This window comes from Neophocaena asiaeorientalis, unplaced genomic scaffold, assembly GCF_003031525.2.
Source record: "Neophocaena asiaeorientalis asiaeorientalis breed wild unplaced genomic scaffold, Neophocaena_asiaeorientalis_V1.1 scaffold143, whole genome shotgun sequence".
In the NCBI taxonomy this organism is placed as follows: domain Eukaryota; kingdom Metazoa; phylum Chordata; class Mammalia; order Artiodactyla; family Phocoenidae; genus Neophocaena; species Neophocaena asiaeorientalis.
This window is the reverse complement of record NW_020175536.1, coordinates 3,930,299-3,946,655: the sequence shown is the minus strand read 5'-3', so window position 1 is coordinate 3,946,655 and position 16,357 is coordinate 3,930,299. Positions and strand designations below refer to the sequence as shown.

At 46.4% G+C, this 16,357-nt stretch overlaps 1 protein-coding gene across 2 annotated transcripts in view; it reads left to right on the top strand.

The window, feature by feature from the left end:
- FAT3 (FAT atypical cadherin 3) overlaps positions 1-16,357 on the top strand; it is a 552,420-nt gene that overhangs the window by 497,186 nt on the left and 38,877 nt on the right. For both annotated transcript variants that reach the window (XM_024731307.1, XM_024731305.1), the window contains exons 15-18: positions 567-704; positions 1,836-1,979; positions 4,942-5,139; positions 8,235-9,033. In XM_024731307.1, the coding sequence (XP_024587075.1) occupies positions 567-704; positions 1,836-1,979; positions 4,942-5,139; positions 8,235-9,033 (1,279 nt within the window). The remainder of the gene's footprint in view (positions 1-566; positions 705-1,835; positions 1,980-4,941; positions 5,140-8,234; positions 9,034-16,357) is intronic.

Genomic DNA, 16,357 nt, shown 5'->3' with positions numbered 1-16,357 from the left:
TTCATCCTTTACACATCCAAGGTAGACTTCCCAGGCCGTTTCTCCTGGAGCCTGAAACGATTACAAGACTATTTCCATACATGTAAATCCCAACATCACCAATGTGGAGCAGCAGACAGTGGGGCTGTGTGTTTGCCACGTGGGAAAGGGAATTTTCTTGGACTTCCTTAACATGGGAATGCATACGTTTAGATAAATACCTGACTCAGTGGCAGAGACCAGTGTTTTGCCGAATTGGGAAAGAATCACCGAAGTATCCCTATCAGTTAGTGTTGGGTCTATCCTTACTGGCTCAAGGCCGGAGGAAAATCAGGCCTAACAAGCGTCAGGCTGTAGGCAGATAAAAATGAACATAAATAAAACGGCAGCTCTAGTAATGGTGCTTTCCTCCTTTGGCCAACCCCAAATCTCTTGCCCTGGTGCATGATCACTGGCATTGGTGAGTAGAACGCCTAAGAAAACTCTCAGAGTTGTGCCCATTTGTACAGACCTGGGACCCTAAGAATAAACCTTTTCTCTGTCTGTCATGTCATGTCTTTGCTTTGTTTTGCTTGTGTCCCGTGAAGCTAATAGCAGAAGATGCAGACAGCCAGCCCAATGGACAGATTCGATTTTCCATTGTGAATGGAGATCGAGACAGTGAATTTGCTGTGGATCCTGTCTTGGGACTTGTGAAGGTTAAAAAGAAATTGGACCGGGAACGGGTAAGCTAGTTTAGACCTGCTCCCTTCCCATCCACACCCACCCCTTTACTGAAATCAGGCACAGACTCCATGAGTATAAGTAGGAAGCTTCTCCATTCTAAATAACGGGAGTGGGAATTCCCTGGTGGTTCAGTAGTTAGGACTCTGCGTTTTCACTGCCGTAGCCTGGGTTCGATCCCTGATCGGTGAACTAAGATCCCATCAGCCTCGAGGTGCAGCCAAAAAAAAGAGAAACAAACAACGACGACAAAAAAACACATTGAATAATGGGAGTAAATAGGGATGTGACTAAAATGCAGCAGGAAGTATTTTCATTAGACCTTAGAAAGAATTTGTTGCCCGTAGATGCTGGTATTTTCTTATTTTTGGAGGCTTTAAAGAAAAAGCAAAAACCTGACTTTCTAGATGGTTTGAATTTTGGTCCTTCCAAAGCAAGAAAGCAGAAAAGTATATTCAGCGTCGGGATCCTGCGGTCCTGGTTTCATGAACAGCATTGACCCTAAGTGAGCAGATACAAAAGGATAACCTGAAGGTATCTAGGTCAGAAAGAATGATCCAGCAGATTCCTCTGCCCGAGGTTAAACTAAGTGTCTAAAGACCGCCTTTTTTGACCAAAAATATGTCTTCAAAGTGAAATTTAAACATGGAAAAAGATGCCATAGGCATGACGCTTAAACGTAGAAAGACTTCACTGGGTAATAGAAGCCCGTAATATACTCCCAAAGTATCAAAAGTAATACTTAGGACAGATCAGTTGTGACAACTGTTATAGTTTGAACAACGGCCAAGAGCTGTGGTTCTAACCCGGGCTGATTTTACCCCCAGGGGACATCTGGCAATATTTGGAGACATTTTTGGTTGTGACAAGCAGGCAGAGGCAATATTGACTTCTAGTGAGTAGAGACCAGGGATGCTGCTAAACATCCTGCAACGCACAGGTCCGCCCCCAACAACTAAGATTTATCTGGCCCCAAACGCCAGTTGGTGCCGAGGTTGAAAAACCCCGGTCTAAAGACTCAACGTGAAGATGGCTCGTCTTCCGCAAAGCGCTGTGAGCCTGCAGCGCCTGAATGAGCCCAGAAGGAAGCAAGCGCTGTGATTCTTTACTGTCGGCCCTTTGTGCTTTGGCAGGTGTCTGGATACTCCCTGCTCATCCAGGCAGTAGACAGCGGCATTCCTGCGATGTCTTCAACTGCCACTGTCAACATTGATATTTCTGATGTAAACGACAACAGCCCAGTATTTACACCTGCTAACTATACCGCTGTGATTCAGGTGAGCAAATCTGGCCTCCCAGGCTCTTGTCCTTATGCACTCATCCTCCTTCCTCCGCCGTTAGTTACTCATCATGGTTTACTCTTGTTTTTACCTAATATCAACTCATCCCATCATAGGGCTAGTATGAAAAGAGCCTGATTCTCGTACTGCAACTGATTCATAAAACGTCGATCAGCGCTATGGCCCATGGGGTTCTTTCAAGTGTCAGGTGCTTTCCGTACAAGGTCTGTCCTCACGACCGCCCTCACTTTACAGTGAAGGAGGTAAGGATCTGAGAGGTTAAGTAGCTCAACCAGGATCATGAAGCTGTTAGGTGATAGAGTCAGCATTTGAACTCGGGTCTGTCTTCTGAAAAGACTATTCTCTTCCCACGGTGACAGGCTGCCTTTAAGCCACTTTGTGCTATTCTAGCAGGGGAAGGAGGTTGATACGAACCATCTTGTTTGTCAAAGGGAGATTGGCCATCAGGCTAGAGCTGCTCCTCATTAAAATCAGTCTTCCAGGGCTTCCCTGGTGGCGCAGTGGTTGAGAGTCCGCCTGCCGATTCAGGGGACACAGGTTCGTGCCCCGGTCCAGGAGGATCCCACATGCTGCGGAGCGGCTGGGCCCGTGAGCCATGGCCGCTGAGCCTGCGCATCCGGAGCCTGTGCTCTGCAACGGGAGAGGGCACAACAGTGAGAGGCCCGCGTACTGCAAAAAAAAAAAAAAAAAAATCAGTCTTCCATAAGCAGTTTGTTTACCAGTTTAAACCCACTTGCTCTCTAAAATTAGACCGCAGGAGAGAGTGACTTACTGCTGGTGTTCTGCTCTCAGAGAGAACTTTTCTTCTCAGCTATTTTTTTTTTTTTTAATTCAAAAGATATCTCGTGAGCACGGTACTAAGCGCCAAGCTACTTCCATTTCCCAGTATTTCTAGAAGCTGAAAGTCCGACTTCAAGAGGATCAGGAAATCCAGTCCAGGAATACTGTCAGCATGGAGGACTTACAGGAGACAGGGATGGATATATGTGTCTTGTGGGGACCACAGATACTTTAGGAAATCAGCCTCAGAATCACCCGCCCATCTTGAGGGGCGCCTTTGGAACAACATTCAAGACTTTGAGTCTGGCCATCTATAGGCCCCCAGCTCCCCACACCACTGAGCTCCCCCAGAATCAGGCTGAGTAGCTCTCTGCTCCCTTCCTACCCCTTTCTCAGCGAAACCCGATTCCTTCCCCAGCGGTATTTTGGTTTCCTCTCCTCTCTGATGCTCATTCCAACAGCTGTGCATTCCCACCCCTCTCCAGCTTCCACAGAGCTCCCCCCCAGGCTCTGCCTCTTCCCCTACTGCCGCTTCCCTCCATGGCTCTGCTCCCCACCTGTCCCCACGATGCTGCTCTCTGCCCCCCCTCCCCCGCCTCCACTCACTAGCCCAGCGCCAAATGGGCTCTGCCTACTCAAGGTCAGTTTTATGACACGCGTCGATCAGCTTGACAGACTGTTCTCACACACACTCCAGGAAGTCAGCAGGGAGAGAACAGAGACTCCGAGCCCATGAGCGGTGACCGTGGCTTCTTGTCTGCAACACCAGGCCCGTCTGTGTTCTATTTCACCCTCCTTCCTCGGATGCGACCCCTCAGGCACACATCCTCTTACCCTCTCTCTTGTTTGGAGGAAATAGCTTTTATAGAGAGAGCAAACAAATCAATAGACCTTCTGTTTTGTGTGGTGCTGAAGATACTGTCAGCTTGCACTAATAAATCTACGCTGGGCTGGGACGTTTCCACAACTTATTCCAGAGGAAGACGGTGTCTAGTTCCTGATAACCAAAAGGCCACTTGAGAGGAGAAGCAACATGAGAAGTATCTGAGGTTCTTTTCTCCTGCAAAAAAAAATGCTCCTCCCATTATTCACCCCAGAATAATTTTCTTTTTCCAACACATGGTTCTCATAAGACTAATTCAGTGCCTAAAACGTGAGTGCGCCCGCCCCGCCCGTGACTGCTGTCATGCAGGGTATCATTGTCTCCATCTCTGTGACCCAAACTCAGTTAATCCAAAGTCAATGTCATCAGAAGGCCTGAACTAATGAAAATGACTTCAGGCCCGAGCCGTGGGAATGCTGAAGTCTAAACAGAGCAGAGCAAGGAAACCAGTGCCTGAGCCACCAAGGAGTTCAATTTGGTGTTTTCAAAGTAAGGACAACCTTGGGCCCAAGAAGGAGTAACTAGGAGCCTTTGTGTTTCCATCTGGGGTAGAAGGCAGAGTTTCTGCAAAATCATGTTGGCATAATGACATCCGAAACTTACAGATTCCTTTTCTCTTCATTCGCTAACTGAGGAATATCCATCCCATCCCCTTTCCCTTCCCTTAAGAAATAGCAAAACTGTGTTCTGATGGCTGGGGTGAAAAGCCCTGTTTTTCACCTGACACCCGCCTTTGTATTTTTCCTGGGAAGTTGCCAGGATGTCCCCCTAAAGAGTCCGGTATTGTGACTTCGTGTCACCATGTTGGGCCTCCGCGTAACCGTGCTGTGGTAAGTGTGACGAAGTGCTTTCCCATCCTGAAAGGTTGATGTTTTCTTGGCCCGAGAGGATTTCTGACATCGTCATGAAGGCTGATGAGCACCGTGTATCTCTGGAGCCATTCGGGTGAACTCAGGGCAATTCCAGCCTTTCGAGGACAAGGTATAACCAGCAGCATCCTTGGAACCTGCAAACCCATTCAAAGCAAAGTCCTCATGTTTTCACCTGCAGCTCACTGTCTCACAGGGCAGCTGTGGAGTGGCAGGGAAGGATGGGAAACATGACGCTCACAGAGGCCAGCACATTTTCAGAAGACAAGATAACATCACAGGGAATCCCTTCCGCAAAAAGCCCTGTTTCTAGCACAGCACTCTCAGCTGGTAATGATGGGTTTTCTCTTTAAATGTGAAGAGAGGTGTAATTTTATCTTCCCTTTTAATATACTCTCTTATGCAGGAAAATAAGCCAGTAGGCACCAGCATTTTGCAGCTCGTGGTGACAGACAGAGACTCCTTTCACAATGGGCCTCCCTTCTCCTTCTCTATTTTGTCGGGAAACGAAGAGGAGGCGTTCGTGTTGGACTCGGATGGGATCCTGCGCTCAGCCGTGGTCTTCCAGCACATGGAGTCTCCAGAGTATGTGCTGTGTGTCCAGGTACAGCCTCGTCCTCTGGCCGCATCAGGCCAGCTTTCTCTCGTGCTCGTTGCTGGGCCCGTTGGTTGGGTTTTCTTTGTCAAGCAAGTCAACACAATTCATTACTCATTTTAATCTCAAATTCGATTTCACACCAATAAAAGTGGCCTCTGTATGTGAAGTTGAACAGGAAGGGAAGGAAGCATCATTGTTGAAGTGGGACGTTCCTGTATGGTGTGCCGGGCTGACGGTCACTGGGCTTAAATCTGCATTCTGAAAATTCCTGGGGTTCTAGTTGAGCCCCAAAGACAACTCATTTGTCAAGGCTTGCTGCTTGGTACTGAGAAGTATTTCCCAGGTCAACCCAAGTGGGGAAAGAACCAGTCCTTGTCCTAATGTGATTGAGCTATTTCATGGCCTCTGCTTTTGAAGAGACCTCAACTTGGTAAGTTTCCCCAGTGAGATGGGAGGGGAACAGGGATTCAGATGGCAATGGCCTCCCAACATTTCAGCTTCTTCAAGGTCATGGTGTAAAATGAAGTGAGACAAAGAGGCAAAAGTGGCAGTTATGGGAAGGGTGTGGATAGGAGCAGGAAAGAGAGAGCACCAAAAATTCACTGGGTGCAAATTTTGCCAGTACCAAGATGTGGGTCCCATCAGTGAAACTGAGTGACTTTTTTAACCCACAGTTGGCACAGAGGGCAACCTAAACTCATTATTAATGGTGGCAATAATAACAATAGCCATTCTTTATGTAGCATTTCATCATGTACCTTATTTCTTTGGATAAATTATGGCTTACTCTACTCCACGAAACCTTCCAAATTAATGACTTTTGGGTCCAAGCACATTGATAAACTCTTCAGTTGCCACCCATGCGTCCAACAATATTATGTGAATGATTTTATATCACAGTATAGGTCCTCAAGGGCAAGGAGAGAGTTTTAGTGCCTTCTCACAGAAGCTAGTACAGTTCTTTGCATACCTTCTCTGGTTGTTAGAGAGCATATTTCACAACTCAGACTTTGTAAACACCATGGAGAGCTTCCTCCTACTAGTCCCTTATATTAAACTACCACCAAGTCGCACGTTTCTGCCTTCATAAGGTCCCCGTGTGCATCAGGTATGTTCCCTTTGCCATCACCCCACTTTATTCTATATCGCCCGAACTCATACCATTGCAGAAGCCTCCCGGGTGTTCCTCTGGCTTCAGCCTCATTCTTTTCTGATCTATCCCTACACCCCTCCAGGCTAATCATTCCACTTTGATTATATCAGTCCACTTTGATTATGTCATTCCACTAAACCAGAGGTCAACAGACTATAATAGCCCCTGAACCACATCCTGTCCTCAGCCTGTTTTTATAAGTAAAGTTTTATTCGAACACGGCCTCACCGATTCATTTACATATGCTCTGGGCTTCTTCTCTGCTGGAATGATAGTTGAGTAGTTGATAGAGATCATGTAACCCCAAAGCCTAAACTATTTCTTATCTAGCCCTTTACAGAAAAAGTGTGCCAACCCCTAAACTAAATCCATCTGAGCTCCCTAGTGCCTGAAAACTTGTGAATTCTGACTCTTTCAGACTTTAGGCAGACATGACTGTGCAGTCCTTCTCAGGCCACAAGCCCATGAGTCTGCCACCTTACACCCAGTGGCTTCATGCCTTTCTGTCACCTTTCTGGTTTTCAGCATCTGAGTGGGCAACCTCTGGCCTATAGTGTCCAAACTCATCACTGTCTTTTTTTTTTTTTTCGGTACGCGGGTCTCTCACTGTTGTGGCCTCTCCCGTTGCGGAGCACAGGCTCCGGACGTGCAGGCTCAGCGGCCATGGCTCACGGGCCCAGCCGCTCCGTGGCATGTGGGATCCTCCCGGACCGGGGCACAAACCCGCGTCCCCTGCATCGGCAGGCGGACTCTCAACCACTGCGCCACCAGGGAAGCCCCATCACTGTCTTTTGAGGCCATACATAGTTTCACTTCAAGTTCAACCTAATTTGCTAAATTTATCTCTTCTTACATGAATTTTCCATTTCAGCATCTCCGGTTCATATAATTCATTTTTAAAAGCATATGGTGATGGTAATAATAAAAATGACAATATTACATTAACTCTCACATACTAAGTACTTCTATGAGTCAAGCCTGTGCTAAATACGTTGCAATCACTGTGTCTGTTAATCCCCACAGTACAAGAATCCTGTGAGGTAGATATGACTATTTTATTCAAATTAAAGATACAGAAATTGAAGCTCAAAGAAGTTAAGTGACTTACTCCAGGCCAGACACATAGAGGCAGAGCCAAGATTCAAACTCAGGTCTCTGTGATGACCAAGCCTGTGCTTTTCTACTGCCTTCTACATACAAGGACACGTCTCCTCAGATGGTACCTGGCCTGCAAGGTCCTTTGCAGCCCCACATCTTGAGATACCCACCCTGGGGACCCAGCCCCTGAGAATCTGCCCTTCTCAGAAGTCCTACAGCACTGACTACCTTCACATTGCACATGGCAGGTTCTCAGTAACGATCTGTTTCAGGGTAGTGGTTCTGTCAATTCTTATGTAAAGAAGGAAGTCAAAATGGGTTTTTTCAGGCTACCTATTTTGCCTTTCAGTGTACCATCTTTTATTCTAAGCCCTGATATTGTGTACTTCTCACTTTAAATAACATTGTTTCTTAAATGTGCAGAAAAGTGCTGTCTGGTCCAATCAAAAGCAAAGAAGCCAAAGAGAACAAAGATTTCTCCTACAAGTGGGAATGCCACTTTATGGGGTTCCCCTGTGGCTTCTGTCCAAAATTAAAATAAGGCCAGCCTGTTGTGGGCATGCTGGATCCTATAGCACCCTCTGTTCTCCCTCCCAATTCACCCCCATGGCTTTATTGTGTTGACACATTTTATTGTCCATAACAGAGTGTACATATGGGGACCCCAGGTGATAAGTCACTCCTCTTCCTTAAATGCACGTCCTCAACATTTTGCAGAATAGTGGCAGGGGATGGAGGAAGAAGCAAACATGGTTAAAGGAACAGACATCTTCAGAGTTTTGTTGATCTTTTTTTAATTATTATCTTTTTTTTCTTACTTCCTTGGCTTTCTCCCTCTTGGTTGTTTTAGGCAAAAGACTCAGGCAAACCTCAGCAAGTTTCTAACTCCTACATCCGTGTGCGGGTCATCGAGGAAAGCATCCACAAGCCCACAGCCATTCCTCTGGAAATTTTCATTGTCACCATGGAGGACGACTTTCCTGGTGGGGTCATTGGGAAGATCCATGCCACAGATCAAGATGTGTATGATGTCCTCACATTTGCCCTGAAATCGGAGCAGAAAAGCTTGTTCAAGGTGAACAGTCATGATGGGAAAATCATCGCCCTAGGAGGCCTGGACAGCGGGAAGTACATCCTGAACGTGTCAGTGAGTGATGGCCGTTTCCAGGTGCCCATCGACGTGGTCGTGCATGTGGAGCAGCTGGTGCACGAGATGCTGCAGAACACCGTCACCATCCGCTTCGAGAACGTATCCCCCGAGGACTTTGTGGGGCTGCACATGCATGGGTTCCGACGCACCCTGTGGAACGCGGTCCTCACCCAGAAGCAGGACAGCCTGCATATCATCAGCATCCAGCCCGTGGCGGGCACCCATGAGCTGGACATGCTGTTCGCGGTGGAGACGCCCAACAGTGAGTTCTACAAGCCGGCCTACCTGATCCAGAAGCTGTCCAATGCCAGGAGACATCTGGAGAACGTCATGCGCATCTCAGCCATCCTGGAGAAGAACTGCTCCGGGCTGGATTGCCAGGAGCAGCATTGCGAGCAAGGCTTGTCGCTGGATTCCCACGCGCTCATGACCTACAGCACAGCTCGCATCAGCTTCGTGTGCCCGCGTTTCTACAGGAACGTGCGCTGCACCTGTAACGGTGAGTGCGGTTCGGAGAGTTCCCTCCCCAGTCCTGAGCTTTCAGAGGTGGCCTGGATTACCATCCTGGCATGCATGCATTCGTTCATTTACTCATTGGACAAAATATTTACTGACCGCCATGTCTTGCACATTGTAAATGGTGCTGCAATGAACATTGGGGTGCATGTGTCTTTTCAGCTTAGAGTTTTTGTCTTTTCTGGATATACGGCCAGGAGTGGGATTGCTGGATCATACGGTAACTCTACTTTTAGTTTTTTAAGGAACCTCCATACTGTTCTCCATGGTGGCTGCACCAAGTATCATATGATATCACCTACATGTGGAATCCAAAAACAAATTATATGAACGAACTTATTTACAAAACAGAAATTGACTCTCAGTCATAGAAAACAAACTTATGGTTATCAAAGGGGCAAGGTGGAGGGTATAAATTAGGAGTATGGGATTAACAGATAACAGTACTATATGTAAAATAAACAATAAGCACCTACTGTATAGCACAGGGAGCTATATTCAATATCTTGTAATAACCTATAATGGAAAAGAATCTGAAAAAGTATATATATATGTAGAACTTTGCTGTACACCTGAAGCTAACACGTCATTGTAAATCAACTATATTTCAATGTTAGAAAAAAAAAAAGTAGGAATTAGACGTGTGAAAACAGGTAGGGGAGGGACAGCATTCCAGTGGAGGGGCTGTTTGTATGAGGCTTAGGGGCAAGACAGCAACCTACAATGAGGGGATTGAAAGAGATTTCCAGTGATGACAAAAGAGACTTGTGAGTCGGCCCAGTGATCACAGAAGAGCCATTAGCCAGGGTGAAGTTCTAGAAATTATCTCAAAGCAGTGGGAGCCATTGGCTCATTTGAGGGGGGAGAAGTGACAGAATCAGGTCTGTATTTCATGAAGATCCTGCTGGCTGCAGAGGTGAATGGGTTAGACGGGGCCGGGCCAGAGGCAGGGAAACAAGTTCAGAAGCTATCGCAGAGGGGAAAGACAGCTGGATTTGCTTCAGTGAAAAACAGGGGCCAGATATTCTGGAGCACAGTCAAGGGGTGGATTCAGCCCTCAGAGCGGCAGAGATGGAATGGTTTGTATTTGTCGACGTAACTAGAGTCACTGAACCTTGACCTTCCCTGGTCAGAGGCCATAGCTGCAGAGAGTCGCATGACCACAGTGGTCAGCAAGAAACCTTGCTCTCTCCTTCTTTTTCTCTCTCTGACATGTGGCGCCATAAATTCACTGCTCTCTTCGAAGAAAATTGCACCTGGAGTTTTTCTAGCCAGTGCAAACTTGGCCTAAAGGTACTGTGGCCAGAAGAGAAGCCATTTATAAAACATCCTTTAGGTAATTGAGGACAGGCAGGGCCCCTGCCCTCTTCCCTTGTAGAAAGTTTCGTGTTGCACTTTGGAGAATGAGTTCATCAGAGGAAGGCCCCAGAGATCACAGCTCCCTCGAGAGACCTTTTGATGACCTCCAAGCAGCCTAGAAGAGTGCTGGCCACTCACTTTGTGGTCCCCAGTGAATTCTGTTTGTGTTTTCATCACGTAGATGCAGTGATATCCAAACTGTTGAATATGTAAATTAGCTCCAAAGAAGCTCCAAAGTAACTCCAAGCATGTGTGCTAGGTGAAATGCATTTCTGGCAGAAGCCACCAACATGCAGGATTTATGAATGCCAGTCGTCCAGACCCTACCTATATTTCCTTTGCAGGCAAATTGATTTATGCCCCAAAGCTCTGCTAGAGCCTTCCTGCAGTGATTCACAGCAGGGTTCAAAAGAGGTTCGAGACAGGACAGTGCAGACTCTGAAGGAGAAACTAAACCGGCTAATTAATCCTTGTGCTCTGGGAACTCATTTCATTCAGTAAAAAACTGTGGTGCCGGCAATGTCCTAGGCACTGCAGATTCAAAGTGAAAAAAGACACAGTCCCTGCTCTTAGGAGCTGGCTATTGTGAACTCAGTTGTTGCAAGTACCTGTTTGCATTAATAGTGTTATAAGGAATGCTGGGGAGGAAAAAGGACAGAGTGCGTATCGTGGCCAGAGGAAAGCTTTCTGTGACATTTAGGCACCAGAGACCACCTATATTCTAGGTTTTGAGGGATGAGTATGAGTTCTTCAAGAAGAGACAAGGGGAGGGCAGGCTTAGCAGTTTTCTTCAAAGCAGGGATTTAGATTTTGTTGGAGAGAGGGGTCTTGCTCTGCATTTTGCATGAGACACTGATGTTTGAAATGCAATGAGTTTCAAGGTGGTATCCTGGCCCAGGACTCCTGTCCTCGAGTCCCCATAAATCTTTCCACTCCCGGGAAACCCGGAATGCTGGAAGTTTTTGTGATTCAGCCCCGAGACGTCCCAAGAGGAGGCCGTCTCGGTTTAAAAAGCGAGCATTTCCTGAACAAGAGCTCTGTGCAGACTCAGCCTCACTTCTCAGCCCCTTTGCACCTTTAAGTCACTCTTGTAATTAAGCTGCAAAATAAAATACTGGATGTTAGTGGTAAAAGGACCTCAAAACATCATCTGGCCCAATCCCCAACTTCAGCAGCTGATATACGATAATCTCCCTTTTATAAATGTGGTAGCTCCCTGCCTTGCCCAGGGCCATACGGCTGGTGAGAAGGGCGTGCTGATTTAATAAAGGTTCATCTTGGGCCCTTGTTTTATTACCTGCATCTTAAGAACAGGAACTCTTCCATTTTTTATATGATTCATAACCCCAGTGCTATGTACTCTATAAGAATATTCAAATAACCCCATTTTTCCTGACTGATCACCAACCTCATAGACCCATGGCAGAATAGCAGAGGATCTCAGACCCCACTATGCCTGTGGCTTACTAGAAATGCCCACTACTGAGACCCACACTCAAATATAGGAGGAGGTTTTGGGTGGAGCCTAGGAGCCACTATATATGTAGCCTGGGTGATTCTAATTCTGGCGAGTTTGGTGAGGAAACCAAACTCTAAGAAATCTCACATCAACATAAAATAGAAACAATTTCCTCTGGGTTCAGAGGGCAAACTCTTAATTATCATAGTAATGGCTCTCTCGGTTTTTCTGAAGTATCCTCGTAAATAAAAATACAGTGAAGAACTGTTAAGGAAAGCATTAATCATTTTAGACATTTTCTCATTTATTGGAAAGGAGAGGTAATTGAAGTCAGTAAATGCCCCCAGGCCCCCAAACACACACACATACGCGCACACACACACACACACACACACACACACGCACGCACACCCAGTATTGCTGCTTGTCTGTTTACCCTAGAAGGTTGGCAGATACAATAAACGGACTTTCCCACCACCTGGTGGAATAATTAGGATGATAAATAGAGGTAGCTGCCCATTCTGGGCTGTGTAGTAATATTTATACAGATTTGGCCTCAATATTCTACCCTCCTCCCAACTTCCAACCCATCTTTCTCTCATGCAGACTTTTGGGTCAAATTAACATCATTTACATCTTAAACCAAAATGCTGAGTTGCTTTGACAAAATGCAGACAGGCTTGAAATTTAGTGCCAAAGAGCCTCATTATATTCCAGCCCCCTAAACTCTAAGAAATCTCACATCAACATAAAATAGAAACAATTTCCTCTGGGTTCAGAGGGCAAACTCTTAATTATCATAGTAATGGCTCTCTCGGTTTTTCTGAAGTATCCTCGTAAATAAAAATACAGTGAAGAACTGTTAAGGAAAGCATTAATCATTTTAGACATTTTCTCATTTATTGGAAAGGAGAGGTAATTGAAGTCAGTAAATGCCCCCAGGCCCCCAAACACACACACATACGCGCACACACACACACACACACACACACACGCACGCACACCCAGTATTGCTGCTTGTCTGTTTACCCTAGAAGGTTGGCAGATACAATAAACGGACTTTCCCACCACCTGGTGGAATAATTAGGATGATAAATAGAGGTAGCTGCCCATTCTGGGCTGTGTAGTAATATTTATACAGATTTGGCCTCAATATTCTACCCTCCTCCCAACTTCCAACCCATCTTTCTCTCATGCAGACTTTTGGGTCAAATTAACATCATTTACATCTTAAACCAAAATGCTGAGTTGCTTTGACAAAATGCAGACAGGCTTGAAATTTAGTGCCAAAGAGCCTCATTATATTCCAGCCCCCATGAAGCATCACGTTTGAACAAAAGTTTGAGAGCTACAGAGAGAGTTCTGAGGTCGTGCGGTGGCTCCTGGTAAACTTCAGATGTTCAGTGAACTTTGGCACTTGGGTAAGAAAGCCCGACACCAACCTAAACGATGGGGAATGATAAAGGCCCTTGAGCTCCTCTGCGGAAGCCAGAGGACAGAGCATTGGGGCAGCCCGTGGGGCCGTGATGATTGTCCATTTTGGAAAATTTTCATTGATTTTTCAAAAGTCTAATCTAGAAATATATCAAAAAGGAGACGCTTGTCCAAGAGAATGGACTTGCCACGAAACCATCAGAGTTTAAGACCAATGTGTTTATGAGAATGTTAGTGGAAGTGGATGCCTGATTTGTCTAGTCCTGGTTCAGATATGGAACCCAGACTAGAAACTGGAGCTCCAGTAAAACGCGTGGAGCGTCTGCCGTGGGTGAGCCCTGTGCTGGCAGGGCTGAGGGTGACAGCAGCCGTGCCCTCAGCCAGTGGTGTATGATGCCACTGTGAGGGTTTGCAGGGCAGGGAGAAGAACACTGAGGGTGATGCCACCTGCACTAGGTCTGAAAGGATGCCTAGAATTAGGTAGGTGATGGGGAGGGAGTGCTCAAGCCTGAGGAACATTAGAGCCAAGGAATAGAGGCGAGAAACTGCATGCAGTGCAGTGCACAGATAAAGGCAGGGACAAACATAGCAACTAATATTTAGTGAGCGGTGACCTGTTACTGTGCTGTTTTTCACACATGTGTCATTGCATTTAACCCTCATCATAACCCTAAAGAGTAGGTATCGTTAACTTTCCTCAAAAGCTAAGGAAACTTGGACTTGGAAATATCAGTTGACTTGCTCAAGGTCACAAACTTAGTAAGGGTCAAGCTAGGATTCACACCTGGCAGTCCTAACCACTGTACCCTATCACCTCTGCACAGATGTGAAAGGAACTTGAAATTCACCCAGTCCAACCTCCCACCCACTACAGACATCCTGTTTACTGTACTCCTGGCACAATAATTCAGCCAAGGTTTGAACCCCAGTCCGGGCACTCACTACCTCACAAGATGGACCTAACACAACTTCTCTCCTCTAGGGCACCAAAATCCACCTCCTTGTAATGTCACCCAGCTCCACCATTTAGAGCCATACAGAACCCGAGCTGTCTAACCCCTCCTGTACAAGTTGCCCTCCAGTCATCTAAGGCTAGTTTTTAGGACCCCTTGAATCTCTTTTTCTAGACAAACAACAGAAGTACCTTTGCTCCTTGGCTGTGAAAAATAGGAGCTAGAAAGAGTTGTAATTCCTGTAGTTGGGGCACAGAATAAGCATAAAGGAAGGAATCCTCTGTCCTACTTGAAGGAGTCCATGAAAGGTGTTGGAAGCAATGAATAGTCCTGGGAAGGTATTTTGAGCAGAGAGAGAAGTGAAGAGAAAAGCCCAGGGATTCGGGGCACCCTTTCATTTGCTCACTCACTCAACAGTGAATTAAATACTTTTCCAAGCCCTAGGTGGGCTGCTGGAGATACAATGGTGAGCGAGGCTAACATGATCCCCATTCTCATGGACCAAGAACCGGCATCGTGTACTGAGCGAACAACAGGGAGCTCAGCCGGATTGAGTTGGATGGTGGGGAGTCTGGACAGTCCTGGAAAAATATGGTAGGATAGGTAAATGGAGCCTGTGAGAGGCAGCCACAGTGATGTACTTCTCATAAGCACAATAAAATAAAATAAAATGATGAACGCTTCTGCAAGGCAGTAAGACACTTAAAACTTAGCCTTGATGAGATTTTAAAAAACATAAAACAGGCCTTCCCTGGTGGCGCAGTGGTTGAGAGTCCGCCTGCCGATGCAGGGGACACGGGTTCGTGCCCCGGTCCGGGAAGATCCCACATGCCACGGAGCAGCTAGGCCCATGAGCCATGGCCGCTGAGCCTGCGCGTCCGGAGCCTGTGCTCCGCAACAGGAGAGGCCACAACAGTGAGAGGCCCGCGTACCGCAAAAAAAAAAAAAACAACATAAAACAACCTGAGATTGGGTTTGCACTTGGGCTGGGGATTGTTAATGCTAATTCTCAAAGGACAGAGCCCATTGTCCCAACCCCAGGGATTCTGAATAATTTAGTGTTATCTCCGAATCTTAACCAGATTCCCCCTAAAAACTGGGAAGTTTTTATTTCTTATTCACAACAGATATGTCTCTGCAGATCCCTGATCTCCAGCATGCATGAGTCCTGAAGTGCCAGGGGAGGTTTGGAGGTACCCAGTGTGGAGGTGATACCAGCTTCTCACCATGTGGATAACCCCTTATATATTCCATCCACACACAGCTGCCCCAGAGAGGATATGTTGAATGAAACTGTACTCAGCCTTTAGCAGAATCATCCAGAAAATATGGCGGAGCCAAGCAAACACCTATCAACGTGATTCTGTGCTTCTGGGACAACCACAAGAAACCACTTCAAAGCCAAGGGACCTTAGGAGAATGTGTTTTAAAACTTCATGCAGGCCAGGAATTAAGAAGGAAGCTTATTGACTTACGTGGCATTGGCTGAGACATGGCATCTTGGCAAAGCATGCGAACTCAGGGTGTAGGATGTTTACCATCAGTCATTAGATTCTCAGTATAATGAGGCAGTGATATAAATCAAGAGGTTGAATAAGCTCAAAGTGGCAGCAATAATAATCACAGCTAAATACTGATGTATTAGCTAAAGGCATAGACTTAATGCTGGGAGCTGTGGGAATTCTGGGGAGATAAGGAGAGGAGAGTCATGCATAGGGAACTGAGACCCTTTTAAAACCACGGGAGGATCACCTTCCTCCTCCCTGCAGGTTCCAAAGCTCTGAGCTTCTGCTCAAGTGAATTGTATATTGTCAGCTCTGTAGAAAGTGACCTAAATTTCCAACCGAGCTAAGTTTCAGGGGTGGGAAACCTTGTGATGAATAGCCACATCTTGGGCACATTTCTCCTGGTAGAGAGACTTTGTGAAAAGAATACCTCTGCCCGGGATAAGCTTGTGAAGGGGCTAACCCAGCTGCACATGGCCTGTGACGCTGATTAACAAAAAGCTCCTCCCATGCACACAGTATTTCATATCATCTGTCAGTTTACAAATCGTGAATCTGACCCAGAAAGAACAGCAAGAAAAGGATTACACTGGAGTT